This window comes from Trachinotus anak, unplaced genomic scaffold, assembly GCF_046630095.1.
Source record: "Trachinotus anak isolate AG129_WGS33_773 ecotype Australia unplaced genomic scaffold, CSIRO_AGI_Tana_v1 ptg000003l, whole genome shotgun sequence".
Taxonomy (NCBI): Eukaryota; Metazoa; Chordata; class Actinopteri; order Carangiformes; family Carangidae; genus Trachinotus; species Trachinotus anak.
The window spans coordinates 24,105,469-24,123,280 of record NW_027273854.1 but is presented as its reverse complement, the minus strand read 5'-3'; the positions used below and the strand labels follow the sequence as shown (position 1 = coordinate 24,123,280).

General features: G+C 38.2%; 1 gene segment (V, D, J or C); it reads right to left on the bottom strand.

Moving 5' to 3' along the window:
* Positions 1-4,683: 4,683 nt before the first annotated feature.
* Positions 4,684-6,711, bottom strand: LOC139618663 (Ig lambda-2 chain C region-like). The segment is given in 3 exon segments: positions 4,684-4,850; positions 4,946-5,296; positions 5,950-6,711. Coding segments are annotated over 3 exon segments (393 nt in total).
* Positions 6,712-17,812: the final 11,101 nt, after the last annotated feature.

The window sequence follows — 17,812 nt, the reverse complement described above, 5'->3', positions numbered from 1 at the left end:
AGTGGGGAGTGGAGGAAACACCTGAAGTGCCTCTGTAATGTGACAGGAGCGGGGGAGTAGGAGTGAGGACCTGCATACGGCAGTTTTTTTTCTCTGCATCGCTCTCTTATGCAGTTGTCTAATCTAGTAGCTAGAGAAATTAGAGCATCGAGGGACTCTGTCTCATCTCTTACAACGATCTCATCTTTCATTTGTTCAGATAAGCCGTGAATGAACACGCCTTGGAGTGACACCTCATCCCAACAACTCTCTGCTGCCAGGACTCTAAAGTCTATTGAGTATTCAGCTACTGACCTCGAACCCTGGCGGAGAGACAAAAGACGATGGGAGGCTTCTTTACCTTCGACTGGTTGATCAAAAACTTTTTTCATTTGTGATGTGAACTGCTGGTAGGTTTGGAAAAACTGTGAATTTGTCTCCCACATGGCAGTGGCCCACTGTGCAGCTCTGCCGGTGAGGAGACTCACAAGGCTATTTTAGTCTTGTCAGAGGTATAAGTAGTGGGTTGTTGTGAAAACACAAGAGAGCATTGCAGGATGAAATGTCTGCAGGAGCCCAACTCACCACTGTAGCGTTCTGGTGTCAACATGTGGGGTTCCCAGGGAAGGAGAGCAGGGGCAGCCTGGGTGGAGGGTGGAGACTGAGCTGCCAGAGGTGGCGACAATAGAACGGACATATGTTCCATTTGAATGCTGAGTTGGGCGACACTGGAGCTGAGGGCCTTGAGATTCTCCATGACATCCAGAAGAATTCTCTTGTGTTGTCTGACCAATGTTCCTTGTGTGGCTGATGCCTGATAGAGTGCATCTGAATCTGTGGGGTCCATGTTGGCCAAATTGTTTCCTTTCAATTTTAGAATGGGTCCTGTTTGGACCCCAGAGCAGATTCAGACACAGACACTGTGGGATGGTATAATTAAAGTTCTTTATTGACATAAACACAAAGAGAGGAAGAGAGTCTTTTGGGGGGAATGCAAGGGTTCCTGGTGGAGGCTGGTGGACCCTGGAGGTGGATGGTTGGTGTGTGGAGGCAGCAGGTGAGTGGAGTGGTTAGCAGTGGCAGAGCTTCAGCAGAGGCAGACAGCAGCACTGGAACAGGTGGAAGAGAGACACTGGTGAGAATTCTTCCAGACGTAACAAGCAAAAACACACAGATGCAGCACTAGAGCGTTACAGCAGGTGGCCTGGAGAGTTACCACATAGAGAGCAGAACAACCCGGCGATGAGTGGCTGAGTGGATGAAGAGCCAGGGTTCTTATGCTGAGCATGATGAGTGATTAGATGCAGGTGTGCCAGGTAACCAGCGCTGTGCCACGCCCCTGCTGAGAAGCACACACTAACACACACACACACACACACACACAGACACACACACACACACACACACACACACACATACAGACACACACACACATACAGGGGAGGAGACACAGGGAAAGAGACAGGAAACACTGGGGCAGACTTGAAGAGACCTGATACCTATTATTATAACATTTGGATGTCTGATCTCGTAATTTTGACTTAATAAGTTAAAAATTGTTGTTATAATAAAATTTCATAATTTTTTCATTTAATTTCAACATATAATGGTTTTTTAAATTTATTTGGCAGAACACACGTATTGACTTAGTTTAGTAACTTTGTAATAATGTTTCAAAAATGTGCTCTACTGATTAAATGGAAATTCAATGGTGCCAGTGCGATTTCAAATACTTTTCAAAAAATTAATCTAAATGTGAATACATTATACATTTCATATCAGTATTTTTCTTAATTTTTCTTATTTTATTTTTTGTAGTCATTTTCAATGAAAGTACAGGTATACAGAGTGATACTGATAATAGTGGTAATAATGATTCAACAAAGACAAATTTATTTAAAAATGCATTCACTGTACATTCACTATTATTTATAAAGTGGTTAATTTACAAAATACACATAGCTTTTTTCAAGAAAAAGAAGTATGTGACTAAAAATGTTTTATTTCTGTTTAATTTCATGCAAATTGTTGAAAGTGTACTTTTACTGTAAATGGACAATTAAAAACTGTGTGGTCACTTGACAAATGATGATTACTGATGAACTATTAAAATATTTGATTAAAATATTAAAAGAAGAAAGTTAAAGAAGAAAGAAGAAAGTTAAAGAAAGAAAGTTGGAGAAAGTTAAAAAAAAACAAAAAAAACATTTTCCTGGTAGAAATGGTCTTCTGTAGCTTGTGTGATATAAACACATTCATGTACTTTTATTATGAAAGAACTACTGACAGTGGCTTCCTTTGCCTGATAATGTGGACAGATTGTGACAAACTCATTTGAACCTCTTACTTTCTGAATGCTCAGACTGCAGCAGCTGACACTGAACAGCTGTTGGGTCATAGTGTGGCTTCAGTTGCCACAGCAACAACAGTTTCTTGCAGACTTGTGTTGTGCAGAGGCTCGTTGCACAGATGCAGGTGTCGTTTGCGAAGGTTGCGGTGAAGTGGAAGACTGCACTTCCACTGTTTCTCGGCGCAGAGAGCGACCTGCGGCTTTCTCTGTGACCACATCCTCTGCTCTGCTGTTGCTCTCAACGCCTCCGCAGGCTTTCACGCCCCAGTTTGTTCTTCACCCACGACAGCCTGAGCCCTCCTCGGTGCTCAGATGAGAACATTGATTTCCTGTTGAGTGGTTGACTCACATTTGAACATTTACTTCAACCAATCATAATATGTAGCTGCAAAACAGCATGTGCAGAATGGAAAAACTAGGTCTGACTTGAATCTATTGAGATAAGGTCAAATTCATTTAAAATATTTTACAGTTGTAGATTTATTTTGGTGTTCAGATGTTATCAGCGTTACTCTTTTTGTTTTGTTCACTGGAAGATCTCATGATGACTGAAATGACCCAGTTTGCAGGGCTGTGGCTCAGAGCAGTGAATGGAAACATGCATCAGGAAGACAAGACTGATTTCTTACAAAACCAACAGATAAGAAAGCAGCTAAAAATACCCCCACTGAGTCTGTAATGTCTCCCATGTAGACTGACATATGTGGGCAGTGAACTCCTGTCTTCATACATGTATGGAAACTGAAAAAACATGCACGATAACTGCCTCCAGCAAAGAACTCAGAGATCGGCATCTTGCAGGTGGAGAGATTAGACTATGCTGTGTTGTTGCAGGCAGCGCTGAAGTTTTCAGATATGAAATAAATAATGATGTCACACATCTCTTCTGAAATATTTTTATTGAGAAGAAAATTGAGCATGAAGCAGTTCACAAGCTCTTACACAAACACAGCATCATTAGATACCATTCGACACTGGATATTAAACGGCTTTTGAGTCAAGCAGGTTGCTGTAATTTGCGCAGGATGTGATTGGCTGATCGAAACAAATGCACTTCAACATGCAGTACATACTTATTTACAGAAACCTGGAGAACCAACTCGGCGTTCAGCTCCACTCTCAGTCGTTCTGTTTCCCAGATGAGCCCTTAGGGAACAGAGAGGGAAACATTTTCAGTGACTTACTAAAAACATCTGTTTTGTTTTATTAATTCCAACACTTCCAACAACTTGTTATGTGGCGTGAATGTGCCGGCGACTTCACATTTCAATCTCATGTCAGAGTTAGTCCCTGAGTAATTTTTATGTAAAGTCATACGCCTGGAACCAACATATGCCCGGATCTCTCCAGCCTGAGTCCGGCCCATATACTTCCACATCTGGGCAGATTCCAGTATTGTCTGACAACTAGAGGATTTTCTGTGTGTCCAGATGTGGAAGTAGCATCTGACAATCATGCTGTACATGCCTTAGAAACAAGATAGATGTAGTTTGCTATCTGGGTGACCAGATGTGTAACATTAACATACACTTAACCAACATTTGGCACAAGTATAAATTTAATGTTGTCAGGAAATACACAGAGTGTAATTCACAGCTTGTTCTAACTTCTTGAGAAGATTAAAATAAATCGGTCACTTAATTATCACAGCTAATGCACAAAGTAATAAAAATCTGTTCAATCAGACAAATTTGGATTGATTGATTGATTTAGGTGCTGACTGAGTTGTTGATGAGATTCTCCTCATTTCTGGTTTTTAACTTGATTTGATTGAAATCAAAGTATCCGCAGGTTTTGAAAGGCCAGTCATTAATCCATCTTCGGCTGCTTATCCAGATATACAGTAGGTCATCTTGATTCAATACTTCGTCTTTAACTAAACATTTCTCACCACATCTTATTAGAGAAGAGAGGGAAAAAAATCATTCACTACCACAGTAACAGTCAGTCAAACTTCAAATTAAATATACACATATAAATTACCAGAAAAGTGCACACGAGTAAATATAAAGTCCAAATCAGGCTCCGGGAAATTAAAGTTATATTTTACAAATTTGTTATCCCAATTAAATTGTGGTGCTGAACTTAATTGTTGCCTGAATTATGTCCACAGGAAACATTTATGACTGAAGAAAGCATCACATTTATGTACCGCTCGACCTACACTGGCCACAAGCTCTTTAATTTAAGACATACAGAATGATTTCCTGTGGCAAGTACAACAAGTCTGGATTCAAGAGCACAAACCCAGCACTAACTCTTGATTCTACTATCATGGAAATGATCAATTTCTGCACACAGGCAGATGATAGACGAACCTGAAGCTTCCACAGCAGCACCACCACAAAGACCCCATAGATGATGCCCTTCATGATCAAAACAGAATAGGACAGTTTGGCGCTGTGTGAGATCCTCAAATATCTCACTGGAAAAAATAGAAACAGTTGAGTCAGTGACATGTTTCAGCTGTGTTGATACTCTGAGCCTTATCACACAAAACTATATTTACCTTTTCCTGGTGCTGTCGGGGAAAAGAAAGGAGATAAAGGTTAAATCGGTCATGATTCATGTCATTAACAACATGTTCAGGTTCCTCTAAGTTGCCGATGAACAAACCTTCAGTGCCTGTGACCCAGTTTGTCCTGTACACAGGGTCAGTCCCATTGAAGAAGCTGACGGTGCAGGTGAAGTTATTCTCGGGCGTGTACCACTTCTTCATTGGGACCCTCAGCCTGCTGGTGATGTGATAGTACGTCCCATTACGCTGGGCAGCGCTGTCAGTCGCCACACCATCTATGATATTTATCCCGTTGATCTGCCAGACCACACTCACATGGTCCGGGTAGAAATCAGAGGCCACACACACCAGGGTCTTGTTGTGTTTTCTATTGTGTCCTCTGTTTCGACACTCTCTGTCTGAAGGCTCCAGCACTGTGACTGTTGGGGGGTTGGGAGGATGGTTTGGCTCTGTGGGGACAGAGGACGGGAACAAATTATTAGACGAGTTTGAGGAGAAGATTGAAACCACTCTTATGTCTGTACAGTAAATATGTCACAAGACCAAGAAGCCTGTAATCTTAACTTAGCATAAAAACTTGAACCAGCTAGCCTGACTCTGTGCAAAGCTAACAAAATACACCAACCTATAAAGTTAATTAACTAATTAATATGTTCTATCTTAATGAAAACTGAAGAGTAAAAAACAATATTTTACCATTTACAGAGGTTTACCTGCCAATCACTTTGATTTTTATAAGCGTAAATTGAACAATTCACAGCACGCTAATTAATTAACTGTTCATTGCTCTTCATTGTGAGCTCACGTGGTGCTGGCTGTAGCTATAGAAGAGAGCTGAGAGAGGATCAATCTTCTCGTCTAACTCTTTGCAAAAATGTTAATAAGTGTAATTTCCAAAAGTTTTAAACTGCTTCTTAAGGTTGCCTGTCCAATTCATGGAGATACTGGGATGCTTTAAACCAAATTTAAACACGAGGGATGTGCCAGAGAACTCATATAAAAATCACATGCATACAACACAGTCCTCACAGGAAACACTTCTCACATTCAGAGCTGTCATCACACAGTTTCTTCACCAGTTTTTCACCTGTTATTGTCTTACCAAGACCCATCAGCCTGGCTCCTTCTCCGAAATAAGCAGGATGTGTGCCAGAGCACAACACAACACTCACACACAAAAAACTCAAACCAGTCTAGCAAAGATCTACGGTGGCTGAACAAAACATTTTACCTCATCTTACTCTACAAGTCTCTAACATTTATCCCACGATTAGTTACTTTGTCATTGATTTGTGAGCTTTTTTCAGTTAATTAAGTTCCTTTGTGTTTGATTGATATATAACCTTTTCCTTATTTGGCTAGAAAAAAATATGTATTTTAAGAGACATCCTCCAACTTTCAAATACTTAACTATGGATTTTCCAGTTTGAAGCATCTAACTTCAAAATTACATAACACAGCTCAACCTCGAAAAGATATGTTCAAATTATAACTTTCAACAATTCTAATCTTACAAAAAACTTTAATATACAAAGATTAATTGTTGCATGTAATATTATTATGTTTTCTTTACTTAGGACTGTTAATTTGGTGCTGCTGTTAAAGTCAGCAGGCTGTACTTGCTCACACTGACTCACTGCTTTGATACCAACTGTTCAAGTTTTCAGCACTAACAGCTGTAAACTTTCAGAGAAAGAGAATCAGGAGTGTGTCCAAATTTAGCCTGAATAACAAAATCAAACATTTCACAACATCTATAGAAACACTTGAACACACAGAGACAACAGTGTAACACAACTTACCTTCTAGATATTAAACCAGCTAATTTGGAATTACACCTTTTACCTTATGGGATATTAGATATTACATCTGAATTTTAAATTATATCAGAAATATTCATGAATTTACCTAAAACTGTAAGTTTGGTCCCAGATCTGAAGTGAGCCTCCGACTGGAAACTCACAGTTGTTCAAAGAGCTGATAAGACCTGACAATGAGAGTAATGATCCGGGCTGAGAGCCAGTTCTTTTATTGGCGCAGCAGTTTGATGGGGAGCAGGTTATAGCACTAGTTGGACTAGTTAACTGTAATAAAACTAACTTGTGCCATACAGCTGTTTTAAGGGATAAAACTGCATTTACTGCTGCTAAATAAAAATAACCTGAAAGCAGAGTCTGAATGCTCCTTATTCTCTCACATTACCAAACTGGGACAGATGACTCGGTGAGGTTTGTTCTTACCTAAGACGGTCAGTTTAGTCCCAGCTCCAAACCGAGCCTCAGTGAAAGAGCACAAAGCTCTGAGACTGTGACAAAAACTTCTCTCTGCAGTTTATCCAGCTGTGTCACACTCCGTCATGTGGAGGCATTCACTGTAATCTACTGTAGCTGATGGTGAATTAAGCCACTCTTACTTCATCACTTTCTAGAAATCAACAATTCTGTGATGTTTTATGATCATTTAAGTCATTTTCATAGCAGTTACTACATTATTCATCGCTTTGCAGTGTTTTTGCGGTAGATTAAATATGAACAAACTCATTGTTATATATTATTTTAATAAAATTTTTGTTGATTTCTTACCTAAAACTGTTAATTTGGTTCCTCCACCGAACAGAGCCTCCTCACTGCCAAATGCACACTGATGTGACCTGCGCTCAAATCAGCCTAAAGATGCAGCTTATGCTACTTTGAGTTTATTATTCTGTCACTTTCTTCCAATTCCAAAAAGCAAGTTGGACGACAATTTTGCCCCCAACAATCGGTGAAACAGACAGTGAGGCTCATATGAATCATAATTTGCTTCATGCATTAATTCATGAAATGAAAATTTAACGTGTGACTTACCAAGAACAGTCAGTTTTGTGCCCGACCCAAAGTAGGCTTCGTAATGGGCACAGCGCACAAGCTTGATATCAAAAAGCACTGAGCTGAACAAGAACTAGAAAGGCCCAGCAATGGAAGGTTTGTGCAGACTCCTGGTCTGGTTGTTTGTCACAGTAATTCAACCTTTATTTGCCTACATCCACAAAAACATTCAGTTTTGTTCCAGTTCCATAGTTCCAGTTTGTCATGAGGTAGAAATACTGAGAATGAATCTCCTCTGCCACCAAATCATCTTCACACAGAATCTAAAGACATTTCTAAAATCCCACAAGACAATATTAGACTGAAAATATTCAGCTAAAATGGTCACAACACTTCAAACATTTGTACATGATGAAGCTCAGACTTACCTTGAACAGTCACTTTAGTTCCACTTCCAAAATAAGCTTCACCTCCAGTGTCACATTGACTTCATCTTCCACCGAAAAGTAATAAAACTGCACATAACTGGCACCTGGAAACGGGCTAACAGCTCATCACATCGCTGTGGTTTCAGCAGAGAAAATGGACAAAATGTCCAGATGTCCTGGTTTGATTTGTTTTTAATAAGACGAGTGGATAAAACCCAAAAGTTGTAGATTGGATGTTTTTTTTGTTTTTTTTTTTTATTCCAAATGAATTTCTCACCTAAATCTAGATTTGCCCAGCAGTAGAAGACTGAGGCGTCTTCTTTTTTAAAATACTGATGCTTTTTCTTTTTGGCCAAGTGTCACAGTTCACTTTTGTGCTCCACACTAAGCATTTTAAACGCAGGAGGTTTTTGTACAGCGGCTCCATTTGATTGTATCACCGTGCCCCCCCGTCCCCACAGTGAAAAAGCCCTACACAAAAACCTGACTCCTCTCAACTCTCATTCCCCTCCCACCCTCCTCATATCTCAGCCTCCATCTTTCTCCGTCTGCCTGTCAGAGCAGCTGACTGGCGGTTGAGGGGAGCTCCATGCAGCCTGACTGATGCTATTTCTGTGACGGCTTAAACAAGATGCAAGAAGGAAAAGAAGACCTTGTGTTTCTATGTACAGCAGCTGGAAGAGGAAGGAAGTGACGACTCCCCAGGTCACACCTCTTTATCCTCCCAGTTACAACTGAGGAGACAGAGAGAGTAATCTTCACTGAAAGACTGATGTATGTCAATCATTGACAGTGGTGATCCCTGTCTAACTTTTCTGATCAACATGTGTTGTTGTTTTCCCCAGAGGATGATCCTTAGTGTTTCCTCTAGTGCAGTGGTTTCCAACCTGGGGACGGGGACCCTCACAAGGAGTGATGAGATACATCTGAAGGGTCAGGAGATGAACACTTATCTTTTCAGACGTTCCTGTTAGAGGTGAGGGTCGACTGGCTGAAACCGAGGGGAGGAACCAATCACACTGCTGAGCTGATGGTGGAGCTGAGAAGCTACAAGAAATACAGTTTAGTCAGGGAGCTCGCCAAAGATGTATACTAAACACATGCTCTCCAGATGATGAACTTCTTTCCATTTTGACCACTGTACGTGCTTTTCTCCAGCACTAGACTCAGGCCAAGTTTGACATTTATCATTATTATTTATTCCAAATATACAAAAACCATTTGTATGTCTTAATTTTACAGAGGGAGCCAGCGCTTTTGCTCCTGAAATGTGATGATAATTCTTATAATAAATTACCTAATATCACATTATCACATTGAGCATATGTTATACAAATGAATGATGCAATAATGCTGACTAAAAATGTAATTACTTATGACATAGAAGTAGTTATTATATTACTACAATATTATCATTGCAGTCATAATTACTACTACTATAACTACTTTATGAAGTCGTAATGACTGATTGAATGATACCATAATGTTTTACTTGTGCAGAAGAATATTAGTTAGTAATTAGTTAGTAGTATATTTCAATCATGTAAAGCGGTGTTTTTCATAACATTTTGATATATTATCTAATGTGACACAAAGGTTGCTGCAACCTTTCATAAACATATTCCTTTTATCATTTCAGTTTTCTAAAGAACTATTCGATTCAGTGGTACCTTCAAAATATCTACTAGACTTCAACATTATCTATAATTTAACTGGATCCACCTCTTTAAATAATGAACATTGTGAGCTTTTTAAAAATATGTAATGCCAAGTGTAGCCTGTAGAGGTCAGTGTATGATTAACTCTTAAACTTGTTCTTTCTGTCTAGTTACATAAAGAAATACTTTCATCTGTAGCAGCAAAAAATAATTGAAGAATTGAAGAAAAAGAAAAGCCTAAGAGCTAAATGAAAGCGCGTACAGAGCAGTCTGCAGGGACAGACAGCCATCCTTTACCCTATTACAGCACCTGTGCACTTATCTGACTGATCAACCCTGTGGTGCTGCAGAAAGATCAGTGAATCAGACAGAAGTTTGGTTGTGTTATGAATTAGTGGATATTTAACATGCTGTCTATCCACACATTCTCTTTGATGAGTGGAGCTAAATCATGCAGACTCTATCAAACAGAAAACAGCTTTAATAATAATCTATGGGTTTAGGTGTGGAAACCTAATTACACCTCCCCTGAAATTCCCTCAGGGGAGGGGAAAGCAAGTTATGGGTGAGTGTATGTGGGATGTTTAGGTTGGGCTCATGCCAACTAGAAGCACAGTATACATTGTTGTTTAAAATTATTTAATCAATAATTCTGCTTTAGAGAGTTAGAAGACTTGTAGTTATTATTTTACCATCAAAAACCACTGCCATAGCACTTTCACATCAGTGGCATCTCTGGAAATGTTCGTAGGGGTGGCCAGATGGGGCCACTGAAAGTTTTGGGGTAGCACACCAAAACCTAAAGCTCCTGAATTTCTGGAGTTCTATTATGCTGTTGTCGTATACCATGTGGACTGCTGTATATAACTGTTTCAGTATGAGAGGAGCTATGCATATTCTGCAGTTTGCTTTTGGAAAATGTTATGATAATGTTACGATAAAAATGCAAAAATAAATACATAAATAAAAAGAACGAAAGAAGTGAGACGAAGCTCTCAGTTTCCTTGTCCATTTGAACTTGTTGAAGAAAATAAACATTATTTCATTTATTCACAGTCCATAGTTTATATAGGTCACCCCCGTTTTGCCCGGTGTCCCTGTTTTACTACAATCATTATATTGTATTCATAATTATTCAGTGTACAGTTAAAAACATATTTATACTTAAATACATTCAAATGTGTGACTTGACTTATTTGGACCAACTCACATGAACTCTACTGGGATCAAAAGCTGAGATAGCAGCTAAAGAGATCTGCTAAGCTAGTTAGCTTTAGCTTTAGCTGCTGTTCCTGATGTTTTTTCTTCATCATTACTAAATGTAGTTACTGCCATAGTCATGTGGAATAAAAATAAAATTTATATTTTTTCAATTACAGATATCTAGGAAAAAAAATAGCTTGAGGTATTGCTACCTGTAGCTGCATCACCAAGTTAGCTTTAAGTTGATGTGGAGCTCTGTTTAGTTGTATTTCTGTGGCAAAGATGAGTCGTTCTTTAGCAGGTTTACAGATCCATTTTGTAGTTACTGCAAACTTTAACAGCTGTTTGACTGAAATTATTATATTTCTGTGGCAAAATATTTTTACACAGTGAAAAGTCAGATTCAGGTTTTTAATCTAATAAAATTTTTTACTTGAGGCCATTTTCCAGTCCAACCACGAATCAGTTATTACAACCTTTCAAATTGGTCAAGGCGTTTTCTAAAATCTGTGTTTATCTTTATCTTTTTATCTTTATCACCTTTGTCTTCACATCAATATGCATTTTATATTGTTCATCATAAAACAGGATTTCAATAAAAACAATGTTTCCTTTCATTTTAAAAGATTTAATATAGTAGTATATAGGAGCATAAAGTTTGATGATACATAAAAGTTTGTATTTTACTCACAGGTTTTGGTATAAATTCCTTTAGAGGGGAAATGTAAACAGATATGGGCAAACTGGACAACACCTAAAATGTGATGTCTTAATTCTAAATGGCCTCATATGAATGGATGACATGTCGACTGTGAATGAAGTTTGGTGCTTGTTTCTTTCTCAATAAGAGAAACAATGACACAAATGTTTAATTGTCAATTTATGTATATTTTACCTTTCAATAATATCTAGTTTGGACTTTGTCTCTTTTTGATTGATGCTTTGATTTTTTTTATGAATTGTGAATTTGGTCTTGCGAGGTTGTTCTTCTGCTTGGTTAACAAAAATAGACAAAGGTGTGGTTCTGATAAAAGTAACACTCTTGAGTAATGTTAATAATATAAGCTGGCTGGCTATATGCCATTTTATTATTTATAGTGATGTGCTCCTTTTTCTAATCAAGTTCAAGCCCTGAAGTTATTCTGTGTTGTTAATATTGGACCTATATTTCTGCCATGCCATCACCTGCTTCTCAGATTTTGAACTTCAAACCAACAGAAACATTTTTGTAAGTCAGTGACATTATAACACATTATTATGTAGTAGCAGTGCAGACATACAGTACACAGCTTGTGGATGATCTGAGCTCCTCTCACTCTGCTTTCTCGTACAACTGTGTGTCAGGCGGATTGACGTAAAGGCTGCGTCCCACTAAGCTCATCAGTCTCTTCTCTCTTTGCTGGCACCAGAGCTTTTTTTTAAATTTCTTTTATTTCTCATCTTTTATTTGTTTATGTTGTTTATAGCATTGGCGGTTGTATGCTGCCCTTGTCAAAATGAAGAGTCCACAACAACAAATACCAAAAGTCCAAACATAAAGCAGATCGTGACAGTTAGTGGTTGTGCTAATGCACTAATGCTCTCTGTACTGACAAGGTTTCAGCTTTATTTATTTGTGTATTTTCATTTTGTATTGAAAAAAACACCATATGGATATGTTAACTTTAAAAACGTATTCTCAATGGAGGCGCTCTTTAATTTCTTCCTTGACTATTTAGGGCTGAGACTGGTGAAACTTCACAGTCTCAGTACATGATCTGTGGAAAAAGATTTGGGTGACACGTTCTTTTAATCCTCAGTAAAAACATTCTTTAAATTACTGTGTGATTATTTTTCTTCGATCTCAGTTAATCTTAAAGAAAGGTAGTAAAAGGAAGAAGTCTGATCCCAACTGGAGAAACACAGCTACATCCAATCAGAAGCACATCATCAGTTGCAACAACTGGGGGAAAAACACACTGTGGGGTTTTTTGTGAGGGATTTGCATTAGACCACATCACTGTGCCTTGGCAGCGCAGAAGTACACAGCTGAGTGGGACAGGTTTGCTCTGCTAATGATCAGAGCTCCAGTCACTAGGCTGTCACTTCTTATCTTAAACTGCTCCTCAAACTTTCCCTCATAGCTCTGGGATCCTGTTCCATATCCAAACCCAATGAGGGTCATGGTCTGACTGTCCTCTCTCTGTTGGTACCACAGCATCACTGAGCGGCTGCTGTCATCATGGCTGCAGCTGATGGTGACCTCCGTGCCCTCTTCCACTATCTGAGGAAGACTTTGCTGTAATGTGATGCTGTTGACCTCACCTGTGGGCAGTTCAGATAAAAAATCATTGATGTAGAACAGATGAGGAGAAATGGTTTGATATTCTTAAGAATCTGTTCAAATTTAAGATCGTACCTGGAAACCAGATGAAGAAAATACAAAATATGTACATGAGCACAGACATTGTCCCGTTCTGCTGTGAGTAACACATGACTTTGCCCTGGGTGAATAAGATCATGTATTTTTGTAATGGGGAGGCGCTAATTCATCATCACATGCTGAAACCTCCGCTCCATGTGCTCTGCCTCCACCTGTTGGCTGAACCTCATCTTTGATAGATTCATTTTTCATTCTTTATTATAATCAGTGAAATCCCACACGCAAATGTACTATACACACATTTTAATACGCGACATACATGTACATATAAAATAAAAGCACATATGTACAAATTATATATGAAACCTATTAGAAATGTATGACCAGCCCATACAAATATGTATGTTTATGTATGTATTAATAAATTTGCTTTTATAATTCAAATACACATTCTTAGCATATATCCTTACATCATGTTATATCATATAAAAAACGGTCATATAGATATTTTAGATTTTTTAAATTTCACTATTGGTATTTCATATATATTATTATAAACTTATATCTTCATATATCCAGAGGATGTTTATATGTGATAATAATATATTTGTCATATATGGCAACATCACTGTTGACACAGAGACACTCAGTGCTGGCCCTTGGTGGTAGCATCACACTTTTTATGATCAGATGTTTATTTCCTTTGTTAAGACCTTTAGATAAACACATGATAAAGGTGCAGCAAAATGATATGACAGAGCCACATATCAACATCGTGTCCCCACACTTTCCAATGTGCTTCATATGTTTTATCCCAGCTTTTCTTTTTTCCCAAAGCAACAGGAAAAGCAGAATGAAGAAACAGAAAGAAATGGGAATGTGAGAAAAATTCAAAACCTTTTTTGGCACCTTTTCCCAAATCTGATAATTTATATTCTTATAGTATAAAAAAGTTTTGCGACCATGCCCCATAATAATTCTTGTTGTATCATCTCTGTATCATCTCAGAATAACCAATGTTTTTCTCTCTTGGACAAACCGAAGTAACAGAGAGAGTGACCCTTCAAGCTCATTTACACCTTTCACATCCTGATGACAGAGATGGACTTTTACTCAGTTTAGTTTTGGAATGGTGGCATCTACGGATAACTTTAAACTGTAGAATACATTAATTATTAAAATTTGTGTATTTTATAATTCCGCTCTGTGATCTTAACAGTTGAGACTGTCCTGTAACCATCATCTGGAAGAGTAGTTTATTACATTTTACTGTGAGCAAAGCTCTAATGGCCATAGCAGAGGAGAAAAGTAAAAAGCAGAACTAATTGTTGTTGTGATCAACAATTCACATATGTGTTCTAACAGCACTAGATCCTATTTAATAAGCATGTGGAACAGCTTCAGTGTAATTTCACTACAGTATTTGTGCATCATTACCTTTGTCAGTTGGGATGAACGTACCACATGGGTGGGTCAGAAATAACATTTATATTGTTCTTGTTTTTATTAAAAATGTCAGACAATGTCCATGTTAATCTGTAACTGCATGTATGTACTTTAATAATAATAATTTTATTTGCAGAACAGGCCTAAAACTACTCATCGATGCACATTAGGATTTATTCAGACCTGTGTGGGTCATTAATTATTTATATAGATGTGTTAGCACATTGCCTTTCCTTATATTCTGCTTCGAATCAAGTTGAGTAATTTACATTATATTACATTATTTACGTCGTATTTAACAATAGGGACAAGTGGCCTACAGTTTACAGTGGTTGTTGAAATAATCTTTTATTTCATATTTTATCCTCTGCACCAGCATTTAACTTTATAGCAATAAGTATTCATGTCGTTGTGTTAACACAATTTATGTGATTCTAACCAAATCACAGAGGTTGAAAGAAAGTGATCACTCTCTAAATGTTGATAACAATGCAGTTTAAAATGAACCAAACAGGCCTTCTGTTTGTGACTCAGTGGTTTCAAACAGCATCACATGATCCCAGTGGTTTCACGCTGGTGTGTTAGTATCTACTGGATTGTCATGGTTTTTGTTACAGAGACGAGCTGTTTTCATCACTGTGCTTGCTGCAGCAAAGTATTCCGCGCTGTGTTCAGGGTGTTTCAGGCTCAGGATGTGAAGATACGCTGTATTCTCTCCATCACCGCTCAGATTAAAGTGGCCTTTAAACAATGGTTCAATAATTGAAGATTTGTAATAAATGTAGCCAATCAGCTTCAGGGCAGTTTCTCCCTTTGAGCGCTGATACCAAAGAATAGTGTTAAAAACTGTGTTTTTGTGTGTGAACTCCAGTTTGGCCTCATCATTCAGCGGCTTCACAAGTTCAGCTGGAGTCTGAAGCAATTGCATTTCTTCACTGGGGGAAACTCCTGTAGAGAGACAAAGAAAGGACTTTGTTAAATGTCTCTGATGTAGCTCGTGAAATAATTCATGTGAATTTGAAATAAATGATCACACAGTTCCTTAAGTTTAAGTTTCATTAAGTTTTAAATGTAAACGGGCTCAGAAAAAAGGCAACAATAAAACCTGCTAATATGTTTTATTGGAGTAATGGGCGCCACTTTGTAATAACATATTCTTAATTATAAAGGGTTTATAGGCTGTAACTAATGGCTTTGTTAGTGGTAATAAAACTTTCACTAATGCTTATTGCATCAGTTGTAAAGCCTTGCGGGTGAAAGAGTAATTAGATGCAACTAAAAATAATTATCAATTATTTTTTGATTTAGTGATAAATAGTTTAAAATCTGAAACATACAAAGTATTGAAGTTTGAAAAAGAAGGTAAGTGGGCAGACAGTCCGGTAAAGACAAAGTACGTGTCTTGCTGGCAACACAAAAGTTGTTCTTAGTATTGACTGAAAGCACAAATAAATGACTTAATAACCATGAAAAAAAATCTATTAGTTGCAGCTCATAAACCTATGATGATCAATAAGTGTCAAAGTGTCAAATCAAATATAAAGGATATGGTGTCTTGATGAATACCTTTGATCAAGGTGATGATGATGGGTGTGATGAGATGAAGCCAGATCATTTTGAATGTGAAGAATCTGACGAACTGTTTAAATATGAAGACAGAGGATCAACTGACTGTCTGCCAGACAACGACTAAAACTCTGTCTCAGTGTGTTTCCATGTCTGTTTCCTCTTCAGCTCCTCCCACTGTTTAGTTAACCACGTGTGTTCATGTGGTTTGCTCCAGGTGTGCAAGGTTTTTGTACCAGAATTTGAGGCTTTTCCATCGTGGTGCGAGGCTGCACAGAAATAATACCCACTGTCTCTGGGATGCTTCAGTTTGAGCAGATGAAGGAACGCCTCGCTGTTACCATTTCCACTGACATTGAAGCTACCCTGATAGGGGGTTTCAACAACTTGAACACTTTTATAACTTGTATAACCAACTAGCTTTAAAGACGTGTCCTCCACCGAGCGATGAAACCACAGAACAGTGTAAGAGCTGTCGATGGTGTGTTTGCAGGTCAGTTTGACCTCATCGTTTACATTGCCGATCAGGGCAGCTGGAGTCTGATGAACAGTTTTATTTGGTGATATCCCTGCAGAGAGGAACAGACAGTAATGTTAATTCATGTTAATTAATGTCAATTCATGATGAATGAATGAATGAATGAATGACTTGATGTACCTTTGATCCAGAACAGTGGGATGATAATTGCAGTCAAAACAGTTTTCATATTGAGCATCATCTCTGCTGAAGGATACGAAGTCTTCACTGTCTGTGTCTGAAGCAGGAAAGGAAGTGATACGGTGCAGGCATCACATGATGGAAAGATGAAAAGGTTTTACGTCAGAACCAGATGGTGTAGTCCACCTCTCTTGCAGCACTTAAGTGTGTTGCAGAGTGTGGTCTGACAATAAAGTTATTCTGTTTACTGCAGGTGTCGCTACAGTTTTGACTTCTTTAGACTGTTTTTCCTCCTCCATGCACCTATAGGTGAAGTTGTGGCAAAAACATTGACTCTGCTGGTTAAGTCTTCACATGCTTGTTGGTCAAAGAGAAACATGTTCCTGCTCCATCTGAGTCTACATTGGTCACCTATGTCATATTACACAATATGGCTTGTTGATCCACCTTAAAAAGGTGGTGACTGGTCATTTAAAGATAAAATGTGTTCTGGCCAAGGACAAACATAACAAACAAGACAAGTCTATAAACTCACTAGTGCCCCTAGAAGGTGTAGTCTTAATTACACCCCACAACGCAAACTGATAGAAATGTTGGATGCTGTATTATTTGATTCCTATTCATAGCCTGAGTAAAAATACAAGGGTCACACTTTGTATTATAAAAGATTGTAAGATGATCTGCCCGTTAGAGACTATAGGTTTGATTACAAATTTTACAAAGCCTTTTATTTTAGTTTTTAGGGTGACACTGGTGAAAAGCTTATTATGTGGCTGCACTGGAAAGGATTCATGCTCTGGAGAGCATGAGTACCAGTTTTGACTCCTTTTGTACTTC